This window comes from Panicum virgatum, chromosome 7K (assembly GCF_016808335.1).
Source record: "Panicum virgatum strain AP13 chromosome 7K, P.virgatum_v5, whole genome shotgun sequence".
Taxonomy (NCBI): Eukaryota; Viridiplantae; Streptophyta; class Magnoliopsida; order Poales; family Poaceae; genus Panicum; species Panicum virgatum.
The window spans coordinates 31,367,462-31,385,424 of record NC_053142.1 but is presented as its reverse complement, the minus strand read 5'-3'; the positions used below and the strand labels follow the sequence as shown (position 1 = coordinate 31,385,424).

Below are 17,963 nucleotides of genomic sequence, written 5' to 3'. Positions count from 1 at the left end.
TATAGGAACTACATAAAACTTTGTATGCACATATCTATGGTGAAACATCCTTCTAGGGTAGTAAAACGAAATTAGCCTATTTGGAGAGTAAGAATAACATAATTACAGGCAAAGAGGACAAAACAAGATAAATTCCTCATTGGCCCTACCAATTAACAAGACTCTACAAAGGTTCATGCTCCGGTCAGTACATAGGAACTAGATCGCTTAATATGTACATACCTATGGAGAAACATCATTCAACTATATACATTAGTTAAATGCGAGATGATACACATCACCAGCCATATACAGGGTGCTGGACTTGAGGAGGGAGGAGATTCAAATCCATGCACTGTTGTTTATCATAGTCACGTGTGCCAGGAATCGCTCCTGTCGCCAATCTGAGGATTTCGTTGCCAGTCAGGCAGTGATGAGCAAATGCCAGTCCCCCATCCACCACATCTGACAACTTAGGAAGTAAAGGTATCTTTCTTGCTTTGTTTATCTTCCCACCTCGTCCAGGGTGACCATTTGTATTGTTTAGAACTTTGTCCAGCTCTGAGTACTCCATAAACCTCTCAGTCGCCGCCTCCCATGATAAACTATATCGTTGCTCTGGGGTCAGAGGTTGAGGTTCACTAGCCATGGCCTCTTTGACACGAGCAACAAACTCCTCTGAAGTTTTATACGTTAAGCAGTTGGGGAATGGCTTGAAAAAATCATTTGATGGATGATCTGCGCAGACTACAAATTTCCCCATAGCAAGAGCCTCAGCTGTTGCTGTGCATAGCACATCACTAACACTCGGATTAATGAAAACCTTATACCTGAACATTTAACAGAAGAAAATAGATAACGGTGTCAGCAATCTGCATAGGACAGGACAAAGATGAAAGTGAATTCCTTTTAGTAGATTCATAGAATCTCACCCATGAAGTGAATCATCCGCATGGTCCTTTCCCTTGAAAAAATTGATGCTCAACTCAAATTTTCTAGCAGAAGTCTGAACCGCTTCAGAGTCCTCACCATTTCCATATACGTCAATCTTAAAGCCTTCCAAGTCTTTTTTATGTTTAGATAATAAATCTATCAGTTCTTTATAACCTTTAGCCCACACCATCTTCCCAAGAAAATATGCTCCCTTAGAAAAGACCTTCTGGCCACACTCCCTTTCAGCTGCTAGTTTCTCACCAATATTAAGAAACTTTGGATTTACACCATGTACGTTACAAACAACAGACCGTGGTAGATCTTGAGTTGCAGCAGAAAGACGTAAAACCTGCATGCACCCAGTATTAGCTGAACTCTAACGAACAGGCTTTAACACGAAAACTGACCTGAACACAATACCTTGTGGCAGTATGCTCTAGTCACCCAGTTGTTGATATGCTTAACAAGGAAAGCTTGAATAGCACCATTTTTCTCTCTCTTGATATATTCCAGGTAATTTGTATGAACTACGCCAATGACATGATTGAACTTGTCAGTCCAACGCTTTCCATGATGATACCAGTTGAGATGCTCAGGTTCTTCTAAAATTGCTATATCTGCTTCTTTTGAGAAGATAAACTGGGAAGTATCCCCAGCAGGAATAATGCTGCGTCGCTCTTTTGAGAACTGTGGAAATAACATCTTGTGAGCCATGGAGATGTCAGGGAAAGCAGAGTACTAGGGTTCAGGATATAAACAACAGGGCCAAAAAGATTGGGTATTTACCTTGCCAGGGTAGAAGGATATCTTAAAATCTGCTTCAAAGCCAAGCCTTTCATGCAGCCAGTTCCTTATATAAGTTTCTTGTTCTTCTGGCGAACTGAAGGTGATGTTATTTGGGTAAACCAATTCTTGATCTGACTTGGACAGCCAAGGAACCACCAACGTCACTTTTTGCTTTGCACTCCTTGCTAGATATGCAGCACGAAACAATGGATTGATTGCTGTCCCTGTCATCCATGGAAGACTTGCTGTGGTGACAACAGCAACATGCCGTCTGTTGTCCGAGATCTTGTATTGGGAAGGGTCATTCCAAAAACCTGCATCTGTGTGATAGCCAGTACTTTCTAACACCCTAGCTATTCTTAGATCAAGCTCCTCAGTTATGTTCTCAGCTAAAGTTCTATCCTCTGAAAGGGGATGATACATGAGCCGACCATTTCGTTTATTATATAACATCTGCACCACTTTGTCACATAGATCTGCACCACAACGTTGTAAAACTAAAATGGTCAGCGACAGGAACCTCGACTCCACAGAGTGCAGACCAACAAAAATGTATTATACCTCTTCGTATGCCAAGTTGATCTAAAAATGGCCCAGATTGCCGGACTAGATATGCCAGAATTTCAGTCAGATCCAGTGGTGGGACTTCCTGCGTCATATTCCAAAACGCACTTTAGAAAAGAAAAAAAAACACACTCTGAGCAATAAGCAATCAGATCAACTAGCAACACAAATTGCATTATCACTTAATAATCAAAATCCCTGAGAAAAGTCTGATTTTATAAAAGCTCAACTTGTACTGAAAAAATAAAGAACTTACTGTAAATGAATTTGAAAGGATTGTATTTACAATAGCATTTGGCTGCATTGGGATCTAAATCGAAAAATATTCGCAAGCTAATTGTGCCAACACTGCTTAGTAAGCATCAATACTTCCTCTGACCTCAGTCACCTCACTATTCTCTGGAACAGGTTACCTTTCAGCGAAATTATATCCTCAGACTAATGAAGGTATATCTCGTATAAGCTAGCAGTTTGCAAAATTTAAATAGAACTGTGCATATTGGATTATGACTACGTATCCATTCTCTGTCTGCACCGGATAGAATATTTCTAGATGCATTTCTCATGGAATTACCTTGGATTCCCGATAGTCCTTGTTCAGTGATTTCTGCAAAAGAGGAAAAGGATAATATGAAGCAGTTATACTTTAGTTAACACCAAACATCAGTTCAAACATGTATAATGTACTCAATAACTCGAGAGCTTTTTTATTGTTAACCTAATTGCTGCACAAAATTCACCAAATAGTTTCTGATTAACAAGATAGTTAGGAAAATAAAATTTTGAGCTTGCTGATTAAGTGACTGTTAAGCTAAGGTATTCCAAGATGATTTTTCAGTGTTATTTTTTAAATATATTTATTAAGATGACTAAATAAACAAATACCTTACAATATTAAAACAAATGTCAACATAAACAGTGTGTTGATGTCTAAAGACAACACAAAAAAAAACAGAAGTTACTTAGATTTTATTTTCTACTGGTGCCTAATTTTGCTGCTGAAGTGATGTTTGTCAATCACACCTCAGTTTTGAGTTATTGCATTCAGTACGGCCATTACAATTTTTCAATTTCCAGAAGAGGTTGTACAAATCCCAAACAAGTACTAGGGGTATTCCGTCGTATCGAATGCTGGGGTTCAAAATTACCAAGCTCAACTTGAATTTCTCCACGAACTCGCCGCGGCCACGGAATCCAGCAAACATGTCGCTCGACAGGCTCCGGCGCTCGAACTCCTTGAGCCCGCTCCGTAACATCCTCACCACCTCCCACTCCTTCCTCCCTTCCTCGGCCCGGTCCCCCTTCCACGGCGCGACCCTCCACCCCTCGGCCACAATGGCGTTGCGGATGGCCTTGATCCCCGATAGGTCGACGCGGAGGCTGCTGGCGCCGGCCGGCCACCCGCCGTCGGGCGCCCGCGACGCGTACTGCCTCCGGAGCTCCTGAATCTTGGGCTGGATCCGCCTCTGCACGAACTCGACCTCCGCGATGGGCGCCCCCGCCGCGACGGGCGGCAGCGGGGGCGCGGGGCCCGCGAGCGCCGACGCCGAGGCGAGGAGGTGCTCGAGCTCGCGGTCGGCGCGGGCGCGCACGGAGTCGGCGCGCGCGCGCATGAGCCGCAGGTCGGCGGTCGCCGAGTCCCGCACCTCGCGCCACCCCCGGGAGATGAAGGCGAAGGCGCCGCGGTCCGCCCCGCCGCCGGCGAACGGCGGCGTCTCCTCCGTGCCCATCACTCGCCGGCGCGGGCTTGCCGCGCGGGTTACGGGCTGAGGCTTGGTTAGGGTTTTGGTTCTGGAAGCGCGTAGGAGGCGCGAGCCGCGCGTGAGGTGGGCGGGAGATGGTCTGGTGTGGTGGGGAAGGAGGAAGACGAAGACGAAGACGGCGGTGGGGGCCCGGACGGGGAAGGGCGCGGGCGCGGCTCGTGTGATTCCGGCGGGCGGGGCCCAGTGTCAGCGAGGGGTAGGAACGGTGTGGGTCCGGGGAATGTGTGGTGACTGGTGAGTGGTGACTTGGCACGGAGTGCTTGGTCGACGTGGGCCCCCTGGGTTCGGAGGGATATGCTTGCGTGGGGTACTGCCGGGAGCCACGCCCATGTTTTTCGCGGCTTGCCTGTTTTGTCTCGGTGGCTTTTTGGCTTGGGCCTTTTCCCACTTCGGTGAGAAAGCACTTTCTTTTTATTTCCTTTGTCATGAAAATTCTGGTCCGCGGATGTTTCTGGATTGGCTATCATTTCTCCCAGCACCTTTAGTCTTCTTTTTTTTATTTTTTATACCTCAACTCTTCAAATATAAGCTTTAATATCTAAACTTACGTACTAACTCGCACCACCGCATTTAGGCATGTTTACGCATGTTACACGCAAGCTAGATGTACATTCTATTTTTAGAAACTTCACGTGGCTGAGAGGTATTCAAAGTCACCAGGCTTTATACGTGACGTGCAATCATCTCAGGCTGGGTGTTCGGTTCTAACCGATCGAACCGATCAGATCGGTTCGGTTCCTCGGTTCTTTTGAAAATTCGGTTCCAAAAAAATAGGAACCGATCGGTTCTTTTTAGATATAGGAACCGACAAATTTCGGTTTCGGTTCTTTCGTTTCGGTTCCGGTTCTAACCGAAAGAACCGAGTGTTCACAGAATAAAAAAATTAGATCTCGGGCAGAGGGAGCCCCCGGCCGCCGCGGGCTCGCAGTGCCGGCGAGCCACGCACGCGCGGGCCACACACCTGCTGGGGCCTAGGGTGGCCGCCGTAGCCGTGCAAGCGCGAATCCGCGTGCTCCGGGAAGAGGAGGTCGACGCAGGAGGTGGCGCCGTTGGCGTTGGGATCTTGGGAGAGGAGGTGGGATCCGCGAGACCTGCTGCCGCGAGCTCCTCCGGGGGCGGCGTGCTGGGGCGACGGCAGGCGGCGGGGTGGATGGGCTGGCGGCGGGGGCGTTGGCGTTGGCGTCGGCAGCGGCCAGTGGGGTGGATGGGCTGGCAGCCAGCCATGCAGCCGTGCGGGACGGCGGGTGGCGCTGGGTCGGCGGCGGGCGCCGGGGGCGGGGTCGGCGGCGGCCAGGGGCGCCGTGGGTGGGGTCGGTGCCTCGGCGGCGGCCAGGGGCGCCGGGGGAGGGGGGTGGGGGGCGGCGGCCAGGGGCTCCGGCGGCGTGGGGATTAGGGGTGGGGGTGGGGACTGGGGTGGGGGTGGGCTGCGTGGGGAGGAAGGGTTGGCTCGGATGAGCAGGTCATCTATTGGGCTCAATCATTTAATGGGCTGGAATGTATTAATTCGGTTTTTTTCTAGTTAGCCGGCTTAAGAACCGAACCGAGACGAAATGGAACCAAAATTTTCGGTTTCGGTTCGGTTCGGCTTCGGTTCTCAGTTTTTTCGGTTCGGTCTTCGGTTCTCGGTTTTTCGTGCCCAGGGTTGCACCGGGGCTGGCTAGTTAGCGCTCGCGCGCCGGGAGGAAAAGTAACAAACGATTTCGGACACGGCAAAAGCTTTCCATTTTGGGAATCCGTGACATTCCCTATCGATAGTAGATTTTTTTTCGGGAAGAATTTTTCTTTGTAATTTTTTTTAAAAGATATAACTTGTAAATACAATTTTTTTGTATAATTTTTTACACACGTTTTCTAGGAGATAAATTTGCATCATAACTTTATGATACATACAACTTTTGCATATAACTCTTTCTTAACAACTTTTTGAAAAATATTTTAGCACAACTTTCACGATATATATAATTTTAATGCATAGATTTTTCAGATAATTAGGGGAGGATAATTTTTTAGCACAACTTGTATGATATTATCTTTATCGGAAAGATTTCTTGTACAATTTTTTACACATAAGTTCATCTCACAACTTATGAGTATAATTCTCGATATACTTTTTAGTACGATTTTTACAAAATATTTGTGAAGAGAACTTTAGCACATAAAATAGAACGTAAAAAAAGAGAAAATCTGAAAAGGAAAAGAAATTATAACACTTGCACCACATAACGGGGGAAAATAGAAATAAAAAAAGAAACAGCGGAATATGTGGGTAATCAGTTGTCACATGTGTGTAGGGCTGAAGACAGCTTTATCGCAGCTGTCGGATCGCGCGCGAGGAGGCGCCGTACCGCGCGATTGTTAGTTCAGCTTTTCGGGTTGCAATCATCCCAAGTATTGTGGCGTATCCCCGCGAAAGGTAGTCGTAGTACACAGAGATTAGGGGAAAACTCTGCCGAGAATTGTGATTCGAGTGATTGCCTCTCGAGAAGTCATACCGTGATCAAGTTGAGAAGTCACCAGGCTTTGTTACTTTTTTTCCTTTTTCTTTTTGCTTGGCGTGATTTTGTCCGGAGTTACTCCAACAACAACTTATACTGTGATCAAGTTGAGAAGTCATACCGTGCTTGGTAGGTGCATAACCAAAAAAGGGGCTATTTAAAGAAGTACTAGTTTTGCACGTGCTATAATCAAATCTCTCCACTCTAGAGCTCGTGTTCTTCTCCACTCTAGAGCTCAACCACTGGGCCACGACAGCGAAAATATTTTACCTGTACGATAAAAATTAACGGTAAAGATCTAGGAGTATTCACTATGTGCCTAGGAAAAAATACTATTCGTGTCCTCGTCCTCTCTCGGATCTGGGTGAAGCTTCCAGATCTACCGTCTTGAAGCCATGCTAATGCGCTTCTTCTTTCTTCTGCACAGCGACATGCCTCCTCCTAATTCCTAAACAGCGTTTGTAGCCTCCGATGAGGATGTCAGGATAAGCTTGGCGAAGAGCTCGGGTTGGCGGATGGATACGAGGATACCGATCATGACGGAGACGGAGTGGCCGACAAAGGTGCAGCGCGGGATGCGGAGCGCGTTGAGGATGGCGAGCAGGTCGTCGATGTAGGTAGGAGTCGAGCGTGTCATAGTGGCGGAAGTCGAAGTGCCGCAAGTTGACGCTGCCGGCGCGGACGAGGTCGTAGAGCACAACACGGTGGTCGCGGGTGAGGTAGGGGAGCACACGCGGCTCCACGCCGACGGAATCATCCCGAAGCCGTGGGGCAGCAGCACCATGCGCTAGCTCGCCGTTGCCCACCACCCGCATGTTGAGGATCTGCAACAGCTTGACTCAGCTCGGCGCACCGCTGCCCACCGCGCCGGCATCGCAACCGACCATCTTGCGTCGGAGCAGACACCGGCGCCGCCAAGCTGCCGCTAGTGGTGGGCTAGGCGGGTGCGTGGACCGAAGCATGAGATCAGGATGGGGGAATTGGAAAGCAGTCAAGCAGAGGAGTCCGTGAAGCTTATATAGCAGCAGAAGTAGAAGCTATGGGATGTTGCGGGCGGATCCAGTAGGGGACTGATGGGGCTACAGTCCGCACTACTGGTTGCAACCTCTATAACAAGCAAGAGGGGAGCGAGCTAGGGAAGAAGATGGGAGAAGAAGAAAATAGAAAGAGGAGTGGAAAAGAGGCCCCATCAATCTCTTGGCTAGATCCCCGCTGCACACCCCTCTCTCTCTCTTGCATCTTGCAGGGACTCAGACAACAATGGCTCTATGTACTTTCCTTCATCCCTCCACCAATTTTAATCAGAGAGAAGAGAAGTGCTACAAAGACGACATCTAGGAGACGGATATACGTATAAAACACTTCATGAGAAAAGGGGAATTGCAGGATATGCACATGCCAACACACACGTACTTGTGATGACATTAAATTACTTATATATTGCTAGGATTATAACTCAAGGTAGAGGATAATCAAACTCAATAAAAGCAGCTTCATAGTCATCAAAGCACTGAAATAAGGTAACAATTACATCCTCCAAATCTAATGCTACATTATAAATGCTAAATAACGTGGCATAACTGCGCGCCAAAGGCGCGCCATATTTCTAGTAATTATCTAATTAACCAAAGTTTTCATCAATATTGTTGATGAGTGCGGAGCATGTGTCCAAATTTACAAACAATAGTAATAACCACAAAAAAAGATTACAAATAATTTTTCTGATGCCTCCTTTTGCATTGGATATGTTTACCATTTGGTGCGCGCAAAAGCCCAACCAAACGCTACATAAAGAATAAGATGCATCAAGATAACGGAATCTCCGACCTTGTTCGCAGATGCCACAAGAAACTCCGCATTAGCCATGTATTATAGAGTTGCAATGAAGATGAGTTAACTTCACATGCCTATCTCAGCATCAATTATTCAGTTTTGGGAAAGAGAAACTCCAATATTTACATTATTTTAAAAACTGCAAAAGTACATCCATCCATTTATTGTATATATGTGCTGATAGCTAGGTTATTGGTTCTTGAACACTTGCTATACATCTCTTTCCGAATTTCGAAAAAAAACTGTTTACAAAGTTTACGTAAACTTCACAGAATATGCTATGGACACTCGTAAAGTTCATCAGGATCAAAACGTTCTCAGTTGCCAACCAGAGACGTCAGGAACGCCAGCCCTGCGATGAGGATCATGATGTTGAGGAAGTAGTTGGACTGCAGGGGCTTGTCCGGGCTGCCCCCGAACCCCTCGTACTCCGCCCGGATCTTCTGCTTCATCGAGTCCGACAGCTCCCTCTGCGAGACCACCGGCCGACGACATGCCCCGTCAAGCTACCATGAAGTTGCCCTCTATATTGCAAAATAAGACGAGGGGACAGGTGCTTACCTTTGCGTAAGAGTATTCGGCAGCAAATAAAGGCTTCGGCTGCGGTGGCGCGCCGTTGTTATCGTCCGCTGTCGCTGTTGCTACTGCTGCTGCTACTGGTTCTGGTGCCGGCACTGCTGCTGGCTCTGGCTCTGGTGTCAGTGTCGGTGTCGGCGGCAGTGGCGGTGCTGCAGCTGCTGGTGGCGGTGGTGGTGGCGTTGGTGCTGCTGCAGCTGCCGGTTCCGGTGTTGGTGCAGCTTCTTCCTTCTTTTCGTCTGCTGGCTCATCGCTCGAGTCATCGTCCAGTGCGAATCCCTACAGGATATTTTACAACACAAACATGAAGTAGAACACTAACCAGCATTACATATTTCTACACAACTACAGGAATTGGAGCAACAAGGGAAAGTCATTCCGAAACATCCACAATAACTCATGTTTCATCAAAATGGTACCAGATAGTTGCCACTTGGCCTGTCTCTCAAACTCCCATCATTAGACTACTTCAGATCTTATAGTAGTGCAGCGCATCTATATTCCTTTCATATGACTGATATGATCTAGTGGTTGCGGATGCAGAATCAAAGAGTATGCACATTAGAGGAACTAAATATGTTATTCAGATTGCAAGCCTACAGATTGAAACCGTGCTACTGCATTTGTTTGTTTGCTAAAGTTGCAACTGGTTGGAGAAGATTGAAGTGGCAGCATGGTGACACCAACCTCAGGAGGATCAAACTTTGCACCAAGGTCGCTCAGTTTAGCATGAGCTTCAGCATAATCTTTAAAGAAGGCTTCCTGGTCCTCTGCATATTTTTCTGCGTACACCTGAACGTGTCATTGATTGTCAGGGAATGCAAGTAAGATCTTCACAGGTCACAAACCGAGCCCAAGTGGTTACCTTGAAAGCTGGATCCTCAAATAGTGCAGCATCGGTGGGCAAAACTAGAAGATCCTGGTCCGCCCGCTCTTTCCATGGGAGCTGGCTCAGAAACTTCATGTCCTGAAGTGTTGTTAACAGCTTAAAGTAAATCATCAGATATTCTATTGAATAATTTGATTTGTAAATATGACAAAAAAAACACACACCTTGAAGTAACTGTTATCAAACTTCAACCATTCAACTGTCCATGATTGCCCTCCAGGTTCACCAGGCCCATCCTTCTGTAAAACACAATAATAGGAGCATCTCAGTACTAGTTATTTGAAACTAATCAGATTCACAACTCGCCCCGTTTAAAACTGAAGTTGCAAAACGGTAGCTTTGGATACAAAGAGAGAAATTTTCATTTCTCAATTTTGAAACATCAGGAGTTGGAAAAACATTAGCTATCAAGTAACATTTTGCATCTTGATTCTGTTTTGCCACTAAACATTAGTACAAAGGAGACAGGGAGTTGAGAAGTTGTTAGGTTCTAGCCATTCATTACATTTTAAGAATAAATTACCACAGGAACTATAACTCAGTCTCCATATTGCATACATAGAAAAGGTTGTCCATTCTATAATCTGTATTCAAAATATAGAACAATAGATGGCATAGAGACAGAGCATGCTCAGAAACTCCCTAAAACTGAAGTTCTGATATAAACTGAAACAAATAGACCGTAAAACATACAGTATATTTTGTTTCTGGCTTTCCCCAGCCACTCCGGTCAGGCCTTGCTCTTCCAAGTGTATGTGCTCCAGACAATGCAACGATTTCCTACACAAATGCTCTGAAAGTTCAAGAACATGTCTCATTGTTAGAAAAATGCTGACAGAATGTTTAGTGAAGATACGAATGGCACACCTTGTCATCGAGGCCCATTCTATAGAATACCTCCCTAAGGTGTTCAGCAGGATCACGTGGGCCAGCATCTGCAGATCATGGGCATCAGCAACAAGTTAGTCATACCTTGATAAATGCCTCTCATAAGTCAATTTTAAGTACTGAACAAAACAGAAAGGTAGACATTGCTATAGAATAAAGAACCCATTGGAAACACTGACCAGGAAGCCTCCCCTCAGGTGGACATTGCTCAGGTGCTGTGACATCCACCCGTCCGTATTTCATTGGAATTTTTGGGCCACCAGCTTCCTGTATAATGGGGTTGACAATGCATATGACTACATAAACTCCACTGATGAATGTGGTCAAGACACTTAAGCAGAGAAAGGACTATGACCTCAATTGCAGTAGCACTCGCCAATTGGAACAAATCCGCGTAAGTGATACCTGGGTATTTGTCCTTGATAGGTTGGATAAGCTTCAAAGCATTAATCAGACCTGTAAAAGATCAAGTCAAATATGTAAGTTACTACTCACCTAGCAGTATAAGAAATGTAGACTCCAAAGATGAGATAAAAAACCTGCATTGGCTCCATGATTCAACTCAGGTTGAAACCTTAAGCTTCCATCAGCTCCGCCTCGCTGGGGCCACTCCTCAATATTCTCGTCATACGTACCAGAATCATGCCACCCAAGACGGACCTGAACAAGTAGAAAGCATTAGAATCTAAGAAGAATACTTGGCCATGGTAAACCTGCTTGCACAAGCATGGTCATGTATTGAGTAAACGACTCATCACTTCACTACAGCTACAGCAATAGTTTTCCATTAATCGACTCTGTAAAATTCAATTTAAATAAGAACAATGTCACAGAGTAACACTGATTTGCAATGTATAATGAAAAGATGGTCACTAAATGGAACAAAGGCGCATCGATTTTTTTTTGAGGGGTCAACGGAGGGGGAGAGGATCCCCCACCTGATTTTTCATTTCTCACAGTGGCCCTGAATGACCAGATAGAGTAGAGTTATTACAAATGGATTTTACATTGCCAAAGAAAAGAGGGAACACCAATGATCGCCTAAGCATCGCTCAGTACATGGCAGGCGGCAGCTCCATGATTTGGCTTCCCGTCTGCACGCGTGCAGGGTCTGATGTAACGACATGGTCTCCTGGCGGAAGACGATTCCATTCCGGCGTTTCCATAATTGCCAGCAACAAAGGAGGATGAAAGTGTCATAGTGGCCACCTTCCACATGTGAGGGGCGAGGAAGCTGTTGGATGTGTCTGGCTTCAAGATCAGTAGGAACAGCGAAGCCAAGCGCCCTCCAGAAGCTCGCAGCAAAGTCACAATGGAAGAGCAGGTGCACTGCCATCTCAGGGCCGTCGCCACAAAGCTCACATGTGCTATCTGGCAGAATCATCCGACGAGCCAAAGTTGCCTTGCATTGAATCCGTTCATGAACCAGAAGCCAGGCGAAGAATTGTACCCGGGGTGGTGCGCAGCTGCGCCAGAAAATGCTTGTGGGCGAGCTAGCAGTGGCGCCCATACATTTGAGTAGAGAATATAAGTCCTTTGTGTGCAGTTTTCCTTCATTGTCAGCAAAAGGAGAGTGTCTTTTGTCCCGATCACCACTGAGTGCCACCTGGGAAATCATGCCTTCCAGCATGGTGAGTTCAGCCGCAGCTTCAGCAGATAAGCGCGGCACAAGGTGGTTGCGGAAGCCGCCATTGAGAATCACTGCCACAGACTGATCGTCTCGCTTGCAATGGCTGTGCAGTACATGAAAGCGTTCAGAGAAACACTCATCTTCAAACCAGATATCATGCCAGAACGAGGTGGACTGGCCATCCCCCACAGTCACGGTTGTAACGGCCTGGTACAGAGGTAAGAGGCTGCGCATGGAATCCCAGTGAGCACCTTGCAGATCACCAGTCAGTGAAGCCAGGCATGTGTGCTGACGGACCCAAGTGGCCCAGGAAGACTGTTGTCCAGCGTGTAGCTTGTGCAAGAGTTTCAGAAGCAAGCAAATGTTTTGGATAGCTAGATCTTTGATTCCGAGCCCCCCCTGATCTCGACATTGCCGTACCTGGTCCCAGGCAATCAGGCAGTTTGAGCCATGGGCTTCCCCCTTCCCAGTCCAGAGGAAGCTGCGGCGTCGCTTATCAATCTTGGCAATCACCCCAGGAGGCAAAGACACAGCCATCATGATGTAGGACAGCTGACCATCGAGAACAGCATTGATCAGTACAGTCCTCCCCATTGGGTTGAGAAAGGAAGCTTGCCAGCCTGCCAGGTACCGATCAGTTTTGCATATGTATGGGTCAAAAGCAGATATTTTCAGCTTGTCACACGACAGCGGCAAACCGAGATAAGTCTGTGGGAAACATTCTTGCCGGCAGCCCAGAACGGCGATACACTGAGGGATAGTTTGTTCCTCCATGTGCAGGGGGACGGCGGTGCTTTTGTGATAGTTGATGAGGAGGCCGGTTGCTGCTGAAAACTGATAAAGTATATGTTTCAGGTGTTGCACATCAGCAAGCTCCCCTCTTAGAAGAATGAGTGTATCATCCGCATACTGCAGTACAGAGCATGCCGCAGCATGATCCAGTGGGTTGCGCACGGAGTTTTCATGTTTAATGAGAGCCTGCAGGACATCAGCCACAAGCAGAAACAGGTAGGGAGACATTGGATCTCCTTGGCGCAGACCTCTCTTGCAAGTGAGCCATGGCCCAGGACAACCGTTGACCAAAACCGCAGTGTGTGAAGTCTCAAGTAGCATACGGACCCAGGAACACCAAAGAGATGAGAACCCCCTGGCGGCCATAATCTGCATGAGGCAGTCCCAGTTGACAGTATCAAAGGCCTTGGCGAAATCCAGCTTGAGGACGAGTGTGGGGATTTTCCGTTTGTGGCACAATTGAAGCATTTCAGCAGCATAGACGAAGTTCTCGGCGATTGTCCGGCCTTTCAAAAACACAGTCTGGTTCAAATCGATCAGCTCAGCAATTTCCCGCTGCAAGCATGTGGGGAGAAGCTTCGCGGCGATCTTGACACTGCAATTCTGAAGGCAGATTGGCCGGAAGGCGTCGACCGTGACCGCCCCGGGCTTCTTTGGCAGCAGCACCATATATGACCGGTTAATCCTGGCAAGCTGAACCGACCTATCATGGAAAGCTCGCAGAAATAGCATCACATCGTCCTTGATGGCATCCCATGCGGCAACATAGAAGCTCGGCCCAAAACCATCCGGGCCCGGAGCGCTGCAGCGGTTCATGGAGTGAACCGCATGCAGTGCCTCCGAGACAGTGAACTCCTCAGTCAGGTGCGCGCTAGCATTGCTCCTGCCCACGTAGAGATCATTGAGGGCAAAGGAGAATGAGCTAACCCCAGGCTCGCCAAGGATCTACTTGTAGTGCGAAGTGAGCGCAGCCACCTTCCCTTTCATGTGACGTGATAAAAGGCGCATCGATTGTAAAAGACAGTGTAGCTTCTTCAATGTACATGTTAGTTACCGCATCTAAATATTTCTGTTTACTATCAATAGAGCAACCAGAGCAAGTAAAACTTGTGCCTGCATGCTTTGGCACCAATGGTCTTTATTTTGTCGTCGCTCCCTGATCATCCAAAGTCATAAAAGGAAGAAAGATCGGCTCTGTTTTCTATTTAAAAAAACTTACCTGCGGGGGTGAAACCGCCCCCAACACATTGTTTGAGAGGTAGTCCGTTTTCTATTTACCATGATCGGGTGGCAGTACGTGGTCTTGAGGAGCTCCCTGATGTCCTCCCGCGCGCCCTTGAGCTGCGCCGCGTCCGACGCCGCCATGCACCGGACCACCCGCAGCGCGCCGCCGCCGCCGCCGCCGCCGCGGCCGGCTGCCTTGGAGAAGCGGGCCGGGCCACGGGAGGAGGAGCGGAGGCGCAGCCCCGCGCGGGCGGGGCACGAGCAAGGGAAGGACGCGGCGGCCGCGGCCCCGACCGTGGCGCGGCGGGCCGACGGGGAGGAGGAGGCCGCTGGGAGGAGGGAGGCGGCGAGGCGCTCCGCCATGGCGCCGCGCGTTCGTGCTTTTTTGGGATTTGGAGGGAAGCGTCTCGCGGATCGGAGGGGGGCGCGTGGCTGGTCCGCTGGCGTCCGCAGCCGGAAGGCCTTTTCTCCTCCGCTGCTGATGCCGCCGCCGCCGCCTACGGGATGGGTGAGGCTCGGAGCAGGCGGCGGTGCCGTGTGTGTGGCGCGGCGGCCGCGGGTCTGCAGTCTAATCTGGCACAGCCAATGGTGGGGCGACGCGTGGGCTAGTGGACCAAGAAGGGAGCGAATCTGACAGGGAAAAAAATTATATGGGGACTGTCCCAAGAACTGCCTATGAGGACCCATCCGGGATGGCCGACACGTGGCTGCTCCAGCGATCGGACGCCCAATCCTCACTCGGCTCGCAGAGTTTGACATTCCTTGCATAGCTCGGCTCGTATGGCTCCCCGGCTTCGATACAGCGAGAAGGATACTCCATGGCAGATAGCTCTCCATGGATCCATCCGCCGTCGCAGGTCATCTGTTAGAGCCTCCATCGCAACCGCTGCATTCCGCAGCTACGTAGGCGCCCCTACGTAGCGAGTAAACGCCGATGAATGAGGAGCCACGTTTTGAAGACGAGGAGTGATCAGGTTCTTGATTCTGAAAAAAAAAACACTCCCCAACAACTGGATGGAGAAGATGTTAGATGTCTGATTTTGCCGGCCCCTTGGAAGTTGGAACTAGCATATGTATGCCACGCTAAATGCAATTCTGCACTGCTGTGCTAATTGCTCTCGTGTTCCCCCTTCCACTTCGCTCAATCTTGTTTCATCAATCCTTCAAAACTCCAACGAAATCTGGAGAAATTTTTTAACTGAATTTCTGGCACAATGCGTATGGACGACCTGAAATTCTCTTCTACCAAGATGACGGGGATGAAGGAGATGCTCGAGTGACCTCTCCATGCCCGTTGATGGTGCTTAAGTGCCAAATTCGACCGTCAACTAGACTCAATAATAAAAAAAACTACATGTCTTACTCGCATATCTGTATCATTAACCTTGCTCTACAGTTGTTTTTGAGTTTTGTACATTTCAGATGAGTAAGAGCGGAATAAGACGAAAACACGCAGCAGACGCCACACAACTACGCAGAATATCGCATCCGGCGTCACCCACATACAAAGAAGGTCCACCTGGCAGAGCAAACGGGCGCACCACGCATAATGCACACAAGGAAAGATACGAAGGCCCACCTATCAGCTTGCCAGAAGAGGATGAGGACGAGGGGTGCTAGGGGGAGTCTGCCGAACTCCAGGTTCGGCCGAACCTGCCCTGCCTCCCGTCTAGGTGCACTTCGAGGCGGAGTCACCCCCAAGACACCTGATCACCTTCCATATGTGCGTTGGTGGGAAACCGACCTTCAAGTAGTATAAATAGACCTCTCCTCCACCCCTCTCAACACACACACACTTCATTCCACCATTCCAAGAATGCTCTCTCTCTCTTAGCGGAGCTAGGCTAGTCCTTCTTTAGAGAGAAGTCGTCCTCGGGGTCGTTGAGCAATCATCGGCTCTCGGTATGGCTTTGTATTCATCTTGTCAAACTTATATTCATAATATAGAGATATGCCATGGTTGCTTTACTATCTTGATATTTTATCAATCCATGTTTAGTTCGTTCATGAGTTATGCTAAGGTCTTGGTTAGGCCAGATGATCTGAGTACGGATAGATGTTCATTGTGCTTTCGGGCTTGCTCTAGTATTTTACTTGTCCATCCGAAGGGTGGGAGATCCGGGGACACTAGAGTAGTGACTTCATACACGAGCATGGTGCTCGGATATGCGGGATTCTTCGGATATGACGTGCTCCACGGTGCGACTAGGGTAGACGGCAGGTGGTGACAGCCCTGTCCGTCCGGTGTAATAGTTGTGTTGTGCTTAGCGAATTCCCCGACGTTCGGGTTCGGTGTAGAAGTTTATGCAAAGAGATAACGGAACTGGACGTTCTCCAGTGCGGGACCTTCTCCCCGCGATCCCATTTTCCTGATACCTGTAGTCCTAACCATGTCCTAACATGACCCTAGCTTTGAATAGAAAAACTAGGACACCTAACCTAGCCTAAGCTCCAGCTGACTTGACGTAGGGTAGATTAGTCCTTTGTTTTGTCGTTTCTCTCTTTTATTCCTTCCTCTTGGAGTGTGGATGTGTGCTGTGTCACATTACCTTTGCTTATTCTTTACCTGGACTTAGCCCTGTTAGAGTTTTACCTATTGCTTGAGACACAATATCATGGTTAATGTTAAGTACACTACTTTTGCCGCCGCCATACTTTGGGAACAAATAAATGACGATACTCTTACTCTCCGGGCGAAATGCTACAACGGAATATCCATGCGCTTGTGAATCCATTTGTAATCGTATAGATTATATCACGAGAGTGGCACCCTTTGGGTGCAGTTGCTAGAATAAGTTCGGCGCTCTAATTTATAGTGATTGCACTAAGAACCGCCAATAGGCAATTCTGAGATTGTTGCCAAGATCTTCGCAAACCCGATATCGACTTAAGAAATGCCAATAATGCCTTTGGACTCATCGCTGTGTGGGACGTGGGGCGAGGTGCAGAGCTGCAGCGGCGAATATGGAGGATCTAGTGAACGAGCTGCGGACTGCGGCGACACTGATGGGCTCCAGGAGACGCCTCAAGGACTCTCGGCTATAGCTAAGGCTGGGGCCTGGGGGCTAAGCCAAGTGATGCAAGCCAAGTGATGCGAGCAGTGCCTAGTTCTACGAGCCAAGCGAGCAGGGGACATCCGATCACCAGAGTAGCCACACGTCGGCCATCTGAGGAGGGTCCCCATGCTCAGCCATTTGGGGACAGTCCCCATTTAATTTGGGGACGGTCCGGAAAAAAATTATATAGGGACCGTCCCTAAGAAATTGCCTATGAGGACCCATGCGGGATGGCCAACACGTGGCTGCTCCAGCGATCGGACGCCCAATCCTCACTCGGCTCGCAGAGTTTGACATTCCTTGCGTAGCTCGGCTCGTATGGCTCCCCAGCTTCGATACAGCCAAGAAGGATACTCCATTGCGGATAGCCCTCCATGGGTCCATCCGCCGCCGCAGGTCATCTGTTAGAGCCTCCATCACCGCCGCTGCATCCCGCAGCTCCGCAGGCGCCCCTACGTAGCGAGTAAACGCCGATGAATAAGGAGCCACGTTTTGAAGACGAGGAGGAGTTGATCAGGTTCTCGATTCTGAAAAAACCTCCCCAACAACTGGATG

General features: G+C 48.4%; 2 protein-coding genes and 1 pseudogene across 3 annotated transcripts; all 3 read right to left on the bottom strand.

Annotated features, from left to right (window-relative positions):
- LOC120640949 (digalactosyldiacylglycerol synthase 1, chloroplastic-like) lies at nt 1-4,151 on the bottom strand. Its single transcript, XM_039916891.1, has 7 exons — nt 3,411-4,151; nt 2,837-2,869; nt 2,260-2,347; nt 1,699-2,174; nt 1,333-1,599; nt 912-1,261; nt 1-809 (listed from the first exon to the last, which is right to left on the bottom strand). The coding sequence occupies exons 1-7, from the start codon at nt 3,990-3,992 to the stop codon at nt 278-280; spliced, it is 2,328 nt and encodes a 775-aa protein (XP_039772825.1). The 5' UTR covers nt 3,993-4,151; the 3' UTR covers nt 1-277.
- Nucleotides 4,152-6,527: 2,376 nt separating this feature from the next.
- LOC120640108 lies at nt 6,528-7,407 on the bottom strand (annotated as a pseudogene).
- A 1,002-nt stretch (nt 7,408-8,409) lies between these two features.
- On the bottom strand, nt 8,410-14,922 carry LOC120640948 (probable L-ascorbate peroxidase 8, chloroplastic). Of its 2 annotated transcripts, none has more exons than XM_039916889.1 (11): nt 14,407-14,922; nt 11,246-11,366; nt 11,062-11,162; nt 10,886-10,973; nt 10,686-10,753; nt 10,512-10,598; nt 9,983-10,057; nt 9,795-9,896; nt 9,617-9,721; nt 8,915-9,208; nt 8,410-8,823 (listed from the first exon to the last, which is right to left on the bottom strand). In XM_039916889.1, the coding sequence occupies exons 1-11, from the start codon at nt 14,713-14,715 to the stop codon at nt 8,671-8,673; spliced, it is 1,503 nt and encodes a 500-aa protein (XP_039772823.1). In that variant the 5' UTR covers nt 14,716-14,922; the 3' UTR covers nt 8,410-8,670. The 2 variants fall into 2 exon arrangements, with proteins under 2 accessions (XP_039772823.1, XP_039772824.1); XM_039916890.1 differs by lacking the exon at nt 14,407-14,922 and adding an exon at nt 11,738-11,877.
- Nucleotides 14,923-17,963: the final 3,041 nt, after the last annotated feature.

Coding starts and splice junctions, on each gene's coding strand:
- LOC120640949 (XM_039916891.1), bottom strand. CDS start 3,992: ATGGGCACGGAGGAGACGCCGCCGTTCGCCGGCGGCGGGGCGGACCGC. Junction 2,870..3,410: donor AGAAATTCAAGTTGAGCTTG/GTAATTTTGAAC, acceptor CCTCTTTTGCAG/AAATCACTGAACAAGGACTA. Junction 2,175..2,259: donor TCAACTTGGCATACGAAGAG/GTATAATACATT, acceptor GTTGTGGTGCAG/ATCTATGTGACAAAGTGGTG.
- LOC120640948 (XM_039916889.1), bottom strand. CDS start 14,715: ATGGCGGAGCGCCTCGCCGCCTCCCTCCTCCCAGCGGCCTCCTCCTCC. Junction 11,367..14,406: donor CGTACTGCCACCCGATCATG/GTAAATAGAAAA, acceptor CTACTTGTTCAG/GTCCGTCTTGGGTGGCATGA. Junction 11,163..11,245: donor GAATCATGGAGCCAATGCAG/GTTTTTTATCTC, acceptor GATCTTTTACAG/GTCTGATTAATGCTTTGAAG.